The following is an 11,071-nucleotide window of genomic DNA, read 5'->3' as shown; positions in this document are numbered from 1 at the left end:
GCGATTTTGAACTCCCCATACACTTTGCACCGGCGCAAAACTGGAAAGTTATCGTAATCTTTACAGAAAAAAATTTATGGCCGAACAAAAGAGTTTTATTGTTTCAGGGGGAACAATCTCCATTCCTTGATAATGGTTGAGGTAGATTGGATCTCGGTTTTTTTTATGAGAACTTATAGTTGTTTCTGTTTTTTTAAGTCATTTTAGGATTTATCATGTTTGCTCTACGCTCTGTGAAACCTCAAAACTCTTTCTTTTTTCCCTTCTATTGAGAGTCACACAATTAAACTACAAAGTTATTTACATAATATCTATTATACCAAACGTAAATACACTCAAAGACGGTTAATAACTTATCAACAAACTGTAGTTGATAATTTTCTCAATACAAATTTAAAAAAATCATCAAAATGTTCTAGCTAATTTATTATTTCTTCTGAAACAACACCTTATGGATGGTACTTATGTCCGGCACCAGTTTATCGTAACCGTCTGAGGAGCCTCTGCCTAAAATACTGAAAAACTTGCCCATTAAAACCATTAATTTGCACATTTTTCACTAGCAATTACCCTTCAGATTTTACACTTCCTGCCGTTGAATTAAAGGGTCTTTTGTTCACTAAAAGACACTTCATCGGTTGACCATCAAGCTGTCTGTTGTGATAAGTGTCCACTGCCTTTTGAGCGTCCTTTAGGTTTTTATAAATTACTTCGGCCACGCCGCTTCTCACCAGTTTGGCGGACAACAGTTGTCCTATATCTTCAAACAGTTCCTAAACAAATTATTTGATTACAAAACAAGTTGTGGATAAAAAAATGTCATTACCTTAATGTCATCTTCAGTGACAGTTGGCTGCAAGTTTGACACTACAATTCTATGTCCAGCAGGCACCACCACTTTAGTTTTGGCTTGTGACAGTATGCCATGACTGACAGGCTGTGCTGGAGCACTGTCTAAGCGCGAATGGACGTTGCTTACTCTGGTTGACCCTTTCAGAGTGATTTTGCCCACATTTGAGCTAAACATTGGCATATCTTCATCCTCATTCACTGCATCCAAATCAACATAACCGCTAGGCTGCCTTGTTACAGTTCTAACAAAAAACAATCAACCAAAAAGCTTGTCTAGTTTACAAAAACTTACTTGGGAGCCAGTAGTTCAGACCAGCCTCGTTTAGCCAACATCAGTTCTTCCCTCACCACATCTCTCATTGCCTGTCTTGCTGGTTCTAAAGAGCCAATCAAATGTGATGCAGGCCTCATATCAGGACTGACCCATTTAAACAATGAAGCTTCATAGTCCCTGGACAGAGGGTGGGAAGCGGACAAACCACGATTCATTTCGTTTACTATGGTTTTCCTTAGTGGAGCTGCTCTAGGAGGTTGTGGTTTTCTGATTGGGGGGCGTTTCATCTGTGGCCTGGATGGTGAAATCAAACCCAGTTGTTTTTGTATTTCAATATTCATATCGGATCTGGCTCTAGTTTTGTTTGTAACCAAACTGATTTTCCCATTTCTATCAACTTTCTGCAGAATGCTCTTGCCAATTACTTTAATGTTAGTGTTTTGTGGCTTGGCCCCCCCACTTCTCAGTTTATCTAGTTTGTTTCTGGCATCTAGGATTTTGCCCTTTTTGGTTAAAACGTCGCGAGCGTCCGTTACTACCGGACGTTTTTTCTGCAAAAGTTTCTGTCTGGCGTCCAGTACTTTAGGGTTTCCACTGTTTCTAGGTTTTCCTTTAACAGGCACGTTTTTTCAGTTTCATGTGAGATTTTGGGCTCACGCCTTTACCAGATCGATTTTTATTCACTTGTCTGTTCCTGTTGTTTGTATTTCTGTTACTACAATAGCAAACCCACATGAAATTTGATAGGCTGTATTAAAACGGTCTGATTTACTTACCCTCTGGTTCCTGTCTTGGCCATGTCTAGGTAGTAAACACTACTAGTAGAATAAACGGTAATACGAGCAAAAAACTAAACTACGTAAAACTGGAACAGTCTCAGTTATTTCCGTATATTTACAATTGAAAAGAAAGAGGACATTCCACACTAACAACCAACAACTAAACAATCAGTCGTCTGCCATTATAAAATCGAGTCTGAGACAACTGTCATTTGTCAAAGCTGCCACCTGTCGAAAGTGTGTTTGTTTACAAAACTATAGCATCGGTCACGTGACTGATTCAATCGACTTAATCACTTGCTCACGTGACATATATTTTTGTTTGAGTTGGGTGAAATAAAACAAAAAGCAAAAATTAATGGTTTTATATATTTTCGTAAGTGCTCTACTTAATAATATACAGTAAATTACAAAAGAGAATGACTAGCTTCAATAAAATACATTTTCTGACAAAACTTACTAAGGGCTGGTTAACTTTTTTGAACTTACTTGGTGTTAAAACAAAAGTAAACCGAGGCGTTTAATCATGGGCTATAACTAAACCAAGCGTGTCATGGCGGTAGCCCATTGGGCGAGCCGTGTACCCTCATGTGCCTGTTTAGGTTCCCGCTCTGACTGAACCGGAGCAGACATAACTTGCACTCGTACGGTTTTTCCCCGCTGTGTATTCGTAAATGTTTGGTCAGGGTGCTACTGTCCGAAAAGGCTTTTTTGCATAGACGACACCTATAAAATTCAGTTGTTTCAAATTCAATAAACAGTTGGTCACATGACTTTTTTTAAATGTTGCCCAAACTGACTCACCTGTATGGTCTTTCGCCTGAGTGAGTCCTCATATGCGTAGTAACTGAGGAACTTTGTGAAAATCTCCTATCACATACCGGGCATCTAAACGGTTTTTCACCGGAATGAGTACGAACATGCGCTGTTAAGTTAGCGGCTTGAGAAAACGATTTATTGCAATCGCTACATCGAAACGGTTTTTCGCCGCTATGAGTCCTCAAATGGGTTTTTAACGTGCTGGGACGTGCGTAACTTTTTCCTAAAAAGGCACAAATTATCAAACTGCCTGACATTTCACCACAAACCACTCACCACATATTCGACATACGTTCGGTTTTTGCCCATCCTCTTCCAAAAGGCTCGACCTACGTCTCGGCGAAGTAAACGACATCGTCATGGGTTTATAGGTGGCCGTGGTAGTGAGTAAAGGCGCGACATCTTGTACTGGTGGTCTAAAATCCGCGGTAAATGAATAAGTACCACCATAGGTTGGACTAAGCAGGCCTTGACTTTGGTAGGCTGGTTGTGAGGTTGGTTGGGTGTTGGCAGTCCATTGAACCTAAAGTTTTACAACTCAAGTAAAAAACGAAAATCGAGTCGGCCAGTGACAGGACGTGACAAAACAATTAGCCATTTTCGGTTGACATTAGTTGTCAAATAAATATTAAACATTCACTGGAAAAGGGGTTTGTAAAAGCATTTTGTAATTTAATCAATTATTAATAAATCAAACTTTACTTATATGAGTGGTTAATAGATTTCAGTTGCAACAAATCTTTAAGAAAAAGTGGAGGACATGTGCCACTCCGTATAAAATGAATATCTTAGTCACGTGATCAAGCGTTTTTGTGAGATTTTTTTTGTCAGTTGATGATTACCAAATTGGATTGAATTCACTTACCTGAGGACAGGGTAAATCACTCGGATACCCACTATTTGGATGGTACCCGTGCATCGTCATGTTCATGGACACGTTCACGGACATGCTAGGAAAAATAGGAGCCTGTTGGGCCAAACTAAAGTTCTGATCGCACAGATTCGCGCCCCCACAACCACCGGGAGACAGCAGCATCTGCGAGTGGTAGAGATGCTGCTGGGGGTCGTACTTTTCGGTAGGGCTTTGCCCCGGATGCACCACGGCGTGTTTCAGCGACAGCAGCACGTCCGCCACGTCCGAGGAAGGTTGTTTTTGGTCGCGAAACAGCAGCGGGTTCTGGTTCTGGTAGTTCTGCTCTGTTCTACATAGGTTCCGTTAAGTATCGTTCGGAAATGAACAATGTTAATTCGTACCTTGAGGATGAGGAGGGCGGATTCCCGCAGGGTGAAATGTTAAATAGACTGGGCAGCGGGTCTAAGTCCAGTGGTAGGGAGAAGGAGGCCATTTCGTCACTCCAGCAGGATGATAAATCGTCCGTACAGGAAGAAATCTAATAACAATATTCAATTTACTTAAAAATTCAGTTAATAAATAAGTTTTTAATTCACAACATTGGTGAGTATGATACACATTTGATTAATAAAATTAAACACACTTAATAATAACGAAGAATTGAAATTAACAGTGTTACCTGTTGTACAGCCGTTGGGGCACTCCAATTACACTCGAATTGCACCCCGAATTGGGGATTGTTGGGGACGTAACTGGTTGTATCCATGGTGAACGGGGACGTAGGAGGCTGGGCCAATCTTGCGCACCTATAATGTACCATTTAGCAATATGCTTTTGTTAATTTTGTATTACAGAGATTTAAATTGTATTGTTTGTACTTTATAAATAGATTGCAGATACGTAACCATCATAAATTAAATAAAAATAAGATATAGTAATAGGACTTGTAAATTGGTCTGTAATATAGTAAAAATGGAGCAAATACTTTTACACACTGTAAAATATTAAGATATAATATACAGGTGTGGTAAATCCAAAACCGACCATAGGAAAACCGTCTAACTGACAGAGAAACGTAGATAATTGCATGCGTGGGACAAAGACAGTAAACGAAAAAAATACCAAGTAGGCCATATTTTCAGTACGCTGTTGCCAAAATCCAATACCGTAATTAATAAACGTGGTAAAATTAATTTTGTCGACGGTATTGGATTTTGGCAACAGCGTACTGAAAATATGGCCTACTTGGTATTTTTTTCGTTTACTGTCTTTGTCCCACGCATGCAATTATCTACGTTTCTCTGTCAGTTACACGGTTTTCCTATGGTCGGTTTTGGATTTAACACACCTGTATATATATTTGATATATATATTATTTATATCTATTTATGTGACATTCTACAGTGTTCTGAAAAATCTAACTACAGTCTGATTCACGAAAGTTGGGTCATTACGTGACCAAAGAAACTTCTGAGCTCATGCAGTTTCTTTTCATGACTGAATGTCAAATGTCAGTTATCAGGTTGGCAAATAGTACTAGTACTCGTTTCGTACTGTCTGTGTCACGTAATTGTCAACTTAAACAACATACGTCAAAACATATTTTTTTATTGTTTGCGAGCAATTTAGGAGTACGCAACCAAACCCCCGCCATTATTATTAATAGCGCGACCCTTTGTTTTCCGCCCCTTCGTTTCCGTTTCCATAGATACCGGAGCTGAAACGCCGCCCCAATATGGCTTCCTATTCCGGTCAATACCGGAGGCTCAACGAAATATTTGCCGGAAACGATTTCGGGGACTTCCTATTATCAACTTTTCAATGCCGCAAACAACTATTTTGCCCTTTTCTCTGTACCTTAAATTATTTACCTGTATAAGTTTGATTGATTTATACTATTTAAAATGATTATCTAAGAGAAATTTAGGTACAGGAATAAAGGAATTCAATAATACGTAATTAACATAAAATTGTAATGCTCTGTGACAGTTAGAAAAAACCTGCTAACAAGGCCGCCATTTTGGAGCGGCCATTAATTTGAATCCACGCAAATGTCACCTGTCAACCACAGTGATTGGTCCAAAAAAAAGCAGCTTTTATCACAAAGGTGGACTTGTCATAACACTACTGATAGTTAATCATGCGTCACATTTTTAAATAAAACAAATTAACGCAATTATTTCTTCTTCTTTTGGTCTTTCTTGCCCTTCTTCTTAGGCTTGTACGGACCCAATTTCTTCCTAACCATAACTCCTCTCCACCAAGCTTGTATCCTAACAGCGCACCAAATCTCCTTCTGACGTTGCATCTCCTTCTCCTTCCTTCACCTGTTTGTATCTCAACCAATCGTCGATTTCCGCTTGGCGTTTTTCGTATTTCTCCATGGCGACTTTCTTTTCCTCCCCAATTTTCTCCAACTCGCTTCGCAGCGTCAGAGTGTCGCCTTCGCGTTGATCCGTCTCGTCGTCATATTTCTTCATCCATTGCTGTATCTCCTCCAGGTAGTCGTTGCGCATTTCGTCAAAGTATTTGCCCAGTTCTGCGTGACAACGGTTTTCGGTTAAAATTAGTTCCCCGGTGCCCTTAATAATCGATCGGTGGTAGTTTTCTTTTTCTTCGCATTTCATGGTGTTTTGTTCCATTCTGGTTTTCTCCCATCGTTCAAAGTACTGCACTTCGAGCATGTCCGTAAATGTTAAAGTCTTCAGCTTTGAATCTGATATTTTGAATTTTTGCGTCGGTTTCTTCAATGGTACGGATGTTGTCCAAACGTTCCTCTTCGTAGCGATTTTTGGTATCTTCGATAATTCGCTGGGAATTGCCAGCTGATTCAAGAAGAGTTTCCTCTTCTTCATGCATCCCAGCAATGCTTTTAATGACATCTTGTAAGCGTTTATACTTTCCGTAATTCAGGATGTCACGGCAAGTTTCCAACAGAGTTACGTACACCATGTTAATGTCTTTGGCGAGCTTGTCAAAACTGCTGTTTGTAGAGTTGATGCGATATTCTGAATGATTTTCGCCGCCCATATAACGATCCTCGATACTCACGTAGGTGATGAGCTTTTGGCACTCGGGCCCCAAGTCGTTTTGCAAGTTGATGCTGCGCAACATGGCCAGTTCGTTCATACATTCGATCAGTGTGCAGGGGATGATGTTTCGGACCAACGTAGAAAAATCTTCACTCTCCAAAGTGTCATTTTTATTTAATGACGTTACAGATTCGGAAATGAAGAAGTTTACGGGGGGTTTCGTGGGTTCTTCATTTTTATGCGAATCGGCAGCACTTATTGCGATACTCACGTTACTCAAAGCATTCATTTTAGTATTTTGACGTTTTGATGATAACAGCCATGATTATGCCATTCACGTGGGTCCAATTTTAATGTTGCTGTCAAATATAACAAATCTTTGATGACGATCCAACTCCGTGATGTGCCAGTTCATTGACTTTGCATTTAAACGGACGTTGACGCTAATGACACTCGACTGACAGTTGCCAGTACCGTATTTGTCGCAATGGCGGCTAGATCGTGATTGTTGCTTTTTTTGTGCAAATTTATGTTTTTTTTGAGCAAATTTTACGTAATTCGGACAGAAAAATGTGAAACCTTGTAATACAAATGCGTGCGGAAAGAATTTAAGTGGCCAGTTAAAGGGGTAAGCTTGAGTTATTTTGTATAGTGAACCATTTACCGGCTTATCGGTCACTTAATTCTGGAAGATTAAACTCTAAAATTAGTATGGTAAATCTCCACAAACGTAAATTAGACTAATCAGTGGTGCAATTTACAAAAATGCCGCATAATTACTGTTTTCCTATCGGTAGTTTTCGGAATGAGCAGATCATAATTTAAGACAACTGTCACATGCTATTCAATTATATGTGAATAGTGCGGTCACGTGACAACTGTGAACAGACCTGTTAGCTTCATCAGATATGCTGTTTCATAAATACAAATTTTGTCAAAAATGAATTCAGAGTGTGTGAACAAAATTCCAGTTTTTACTCAAGAGTGCAAAATCTTTGTAGGACTTACCTGATCTAAATTAGCCACAAATCACTAACAAACCGGCATCACTAGGTGCACTAAATCAATCACACAAAACCATAAAAAACACTAAACGACGATTATCACTAGAGATGTCACCAAGAACGTAATGTAGCGAGCCCTTAAAAGTGAGGGCGCGCAAAGATAAGTGCGGCATCGATACTGTTTAAAACAGTGACCGGATCACCCTATGACGAGGTTGGTCGACGTATAAGACCGCTCCCCCCCTTCGGGGGTGTCATCTATTATTACAACGAGACCACTTCATTAAGCTCATCCTCGGCGAAAAAAAAGCACATACGCCCAGAAGGGCTGGCTGTATCTTCTTCGAGGTGCATCAAGTAGTGAATTGATGTAGCACCAGGTGCATAAGCTTCCAAACGGATCTTTGTTGTTGTAGCTTTGATTGGTTTGTAAATATGTTAATTAGTAGCCACCTGAAATCACTACTGTTACATGATATTGGTGAGCGTGGGTAGAAAAACAAAAAACCTTTCGGGAAAATTGAATTTTAATTCGTCCAACATTCGGATCATTTGCTAAATACGGCCACCAAAGAAATTGGTTTTGGGGGGGCATTTAACCCGTCGATTTGATTACCAAAGATTAGATGTTTGCGGCCGATAAGAGGATGAGCGGCACACGTAGAGCATACGCTCAAAAAGAGGATTATCGGCGTAATCAAGATGTGATGTACCGAATTGGATTGCCGCGTCGATTCTCTTTTAAGTGATTAGGATGAGAAAATTAAATATTTGATTTGCCGGATGTGCGCCACTTTTCGTTAGAACAGAAAAGTTTTCAATGTTCTGTTCAGCATGTGACAAGCATCACGTGACAATTTATGTGAATGACACAGTCACGTGATAAATGTCAAACTGTCCTATGCAAACGGACACAAGACATTTTGACACAAAGCAATCCAATGAATAGTCTCTATTGGTGCTTCAAGGTAAGAGATACTCCCTCTGGTGATCAGTTTTGAAAACAGTTTCGGGCATTCCAGCTGTCATTTCTCGCTTTGTTTACATTGATTTTGACAGTGGCAGTGTCATATTATTTATAATGTTAGGTTAGGAACCGGTTGCCCGATTTTAGTTCAACTTGCGCTGCGATTTTAACTGTACCATTGTTTCTGGGACACGCTGTATACAGGTTTTGACATTTTTCATGACGTTATTTGACTTTTTAACACTTATTTGTAACTTGAGACGTATTTTGGCGTCTCATTTTAACTCATTCCGATAGAACAAGATAGCCTATGTTACTACAGGTTAAAACTCAAAACAACAAACTTTGACATCGCTTTTCTCCCTGACTGTATCAAATTTTGTAGTGTTTTTTTTAGTTCATTGGATAGGAAATTTAATGAGGATTCCAAAAATGTGCTTAAAACAGTCATTTTCTCACTCCAAGTGGGTTTTTCAGGCGATTTTGTCTCTGACTGTTCTTTCTAACTGTGTTTCAGACAGATCAAACTTTGACACCGCTTTTCTCCCTGACTGTACAAAATTTTGTAGTGTTTTTTTAGTTTATTGGATAGGAAATTTAATGAGGATTCCAAAAATGTGCTTAAAACAATCATTTTCTCACCCAAAGTGGGTTTTTCAGGCGATTTTGTCTCTGACTGTCTTTTCCAACTGTGTTTCTGGCAGATCAAATTTTGACACCGCTTTTCTCCCTGACTGTACCAAATTTTATAATGTTTTTTAGTTTATTGGATAGGAAATTTAATGAGGATTCCAAAAATGTGCTTAAAACAATCATTTTCTCACCCAAAGTGGGTTTTTCAGGCGATTTTGTCTCTGACTGTCTTTTCCAACTGTGTTTCTGGCAGATCAAATTTTGACACCGCTTTTCTCCCTGACTGTACCAAATTTTATAATGTTTTTTAGTTTATTGGATAGGAAATTTAATGAGGATTCCACAAAAGTGCTTAAAACAATCATTTTCTCACCCCAAGTGGTTTTTTAAGGGGATTTTGTCTCTGACTGTCCTTTCCAACTGTGTTTCTGGCAGATCAAACTTTGACACCGTTTTTCTCCCTGACTGTACCAAATTTTGTAGTGTTTTTTTGGTTTTTGGATAGGAAATTTAACAAAATTTCCAAAAATGCGCTTAAAACAGTCATTTTATCACTCCAAGTGGGTTTTTAAGGCGATTTTGTCTCTGACTGTTCTTTCCAACTGTCTTTCAGACAGGTCAAACTTTGACACTGCTTTTCTCCCTGACTGTACCAAATTTTGTAGTGTTTTTTAGTTTATTGGATAGGAAATTTAATAAGGTTTCCAAAAATGTACTTAAAACAGTCATTTTCTCACCCCAAGTGGGTTTTTCAGGCAATTTTGTCTCTGACTGTCCTTTCCAACTGTCTTTCAGACAGGTCAAACTTTGACACTGCTTTTCTCCCTGACTGTACCAAATTTTGTAGTGTTTTTTAGTTTATTGGATAGGAAATTTAATAAGGTTTCCAAAAATGTACTTAAAACAGTCATTTTCTCACCCCAAGTGGGTTTTTCAGGCAATTTTGTCTCTGACTGTCCTTTCCAACTGTGTTTCTGGCAGATCAAACTTTAACACCGCTTTTCTCCCTGACTGTACCAAATTTTGTAGTGTTTTTTTAGTTTATTGGATAGGAAATTTAATGAGGATTCCAAAAATGTACTTAAATCAAACATTTTCTCACTAGAAGTGGGTTTTTCAGGCGATTTTGTCTCTGACTGTCTTTTCCAACTGTGTTTCTGGCAGATCAAATTTTGACACCGCTTTTCTCCCTGACTGTACCAAATTTTGTAGTGTTTTTTTAGTTTATTGGATAGGAAATTTAATGAGGATTCCAAAAATGTGTTTAAAACAGTCATTTTCTCACCCCAAGTGGGTTTTACAGGCGAAGGTTAATACTTCGCCCAAAATATGCTTTTGGTTATTTTGAAAATTACAGGGTGGTTCAATATATCGTTTTATAGACCTTGAAATCTTTATTTGTCCACTCACTTTTGTCGTCATGTAACTGAGTTATTAAAGCTTAAACACAGATTGAGTGGATTGATTTTAATATTTTTCACTTTAACACCTTGTAACTCGGTTTTTTTTTACAGATACAGGGTGAATCAATATCATTTTGCAGGCCTTTTATACCAAAGGACATAAAATTAGGTGAAATAAGCACATTTTTTGTCAAAAGTGTCAATTTTTTAATTTGTTCCAGAAGGGGTCCAATGCACAGCAAAAAAACAGAAAGATTGGAGAACATAAACTGCTTTTTGAAAGTGAATATCTCGGTAACATTAAGTGAAGAGCTAGACATAGACAGGCCAGTTTTGTCTCATTTTGCAGTTTTTTATCCTTTTTCTAATGGCGTTTTAGTAAAAGTTGTAAGAATTCAAATAAAAAAATTACAATCAATCAAAAATTGAAAAAATGCAATTTTTGGCAATTTTTT

The 11,071-nt window shown here is 38.5% G+C and overlaps 3 protein-coding genes across 4 annotated transcripts; all 3 read right to left on the bottom strand.

Moving 5' to 3' along the window:
* Window positions 1-296: 296 nt before the first annotated feature.
* On the bottom strand, window positions 297-1,604 carry LOC145727818 (polymerase delta-interacting protein 3-like). The gene is made up of 4 exons (XM_081977656.1): window positions 1,145-1,604; window positions 827-1,094; window positions 571-773; window positions 297-515 (listed from the first exon to the last, which is right to left on the bottom strand). The coding sequence occupies exons 1-4, from the start codon at window positions 1,465-1,467 to the stop codon at window positions 428-430; spliced, it is 882 nt and encodes a 293-aa protein (XP_081833782.1). The 5' UTR covers window positions 1,468-1,604; the 3' UTR covers window positions 297-427.
* A 651-nt stretch (window positions 1,605-2,255) lies between these two features.
* Window positions 2,256-8,550, bottom strand: LOC145727814 (protein glass-like). Of its 2 annotated transcripts, XM_081977651.1 has the most exons (7): window positions 7,618-8,550; window positions 4,257-4,383; window positions 3,979-4,115; window positions 3,590-3,926; window positions 3,001-3,247; window positions 2,710-2,947; window positions 2,256-2,631 (listed from the first exon to the last, which is right to left on the bottom strand). In XM_081977651.1, the coding sequence occupies exons 2-7, from the start codon at window positions 4,341-4,343 to the stop codon at window positions 2,457-2,459; spliced, it is 1,221 nt and encodes a 406-aa protein (XP_081833777.1). In that variant the 5' UTR covers window positions 4,344-4,383; window positions 7,618-8,550; the 3' UTR covers window positions 2,256-2,456. The 2 variants fall into 2 exon arrangements, with proteins under 2 accessions (XP_081833777.1, XP_081833776.1); XM_081977650.1 differs by lacking the exon at window positions 7,618-8,550 and having other exon boundaries at window positions 4,257-4,412.
* On the bottom strand, window positions 5,530-6,962 carry LOC145727816 (uncharacterized). Its single transcript, XM_081977652.1, is given in 3 exon segments — window positions 5,530-5,900; window positions 5,902-6,264; window positions 6,266-6,962. Coding segments are annotated over 3 exon segments (1,143 nt in total). The 5' UTR covers window positions 6,899-6,962; the 3' UTR covers window positions 5,530-5,753.
* Window positions 8,551-11,071: the final 2,521 nt, after the last annotated feature.

Source organism: Ips typographus, linkage group LG4 (assembly GCF_016097725.1).
Source record: "Ips typographus isolate SLU linkage group LG4, UJ_Ityp_2.0, whole genome shotgun sequence".
NCBI lineage: Eukaryota > Metazoa > Arthropoda > Insecta > Coleoptera > Curculionidae > Ips > Ips typographus.
The sequence above is the reverse complement of the archived record's forward strand: the minus strand, read 5'-3'. Positions and strand labels throughout refer to the sequence as shown.

What these genes read in the sequence shown, in the direction of transcription:
- LOC145727814 (XM_081977650.1), bottom strand. Translation starts at nt 4,397, where the DNA reads ATGGTACATTATAGGTGCGCAAGATTGGCCCAGCCTCCTACGTCCCCG. An exon ending in CCGCCCTCCTCATCCTCAAG is followed by an intron (nt 3,927 to 3,978) that starts GTACGAATTAAC and finishes GAACCTATGTAG; the next exon opens with AACAGAGCAGAACTACCAGA. An exon ending in TCAGGCGAAAGACCATACAG is followed by an intron (nt 2,632 to 2,709) that starts GTGAGTCAGTTT and finishes TGAATTTTATAG; the next exon opens with GTGTCGTCTATGCAAAAAAG.
- LOC145727818 (XM_081977656.1), bottom strand. Translation starts at nt 1,467, where the DNA reads ATGAATATTGAAATACAAAAACAACTGGGTTTGATTTCACCATCCAGG. An exon ending in TCTGAACTACTGGCTCCCAA is followed by an intron (nt 1,095 to 1,144) that starts GTAAGTTTTTGT and finishes GTTTTTTGTTAG; the next exon opens with AACTGTAACAAGGCAGCCTA. An exon ending in GGAAGTGTAAAATCTGAAGG is followed by an intron (nt 516 to 570) that starts GTAATTGCTAGT and finishes CAAGTTTTTCAG; the next exon opens with TATTTTAGGCAGAGGCTCCT.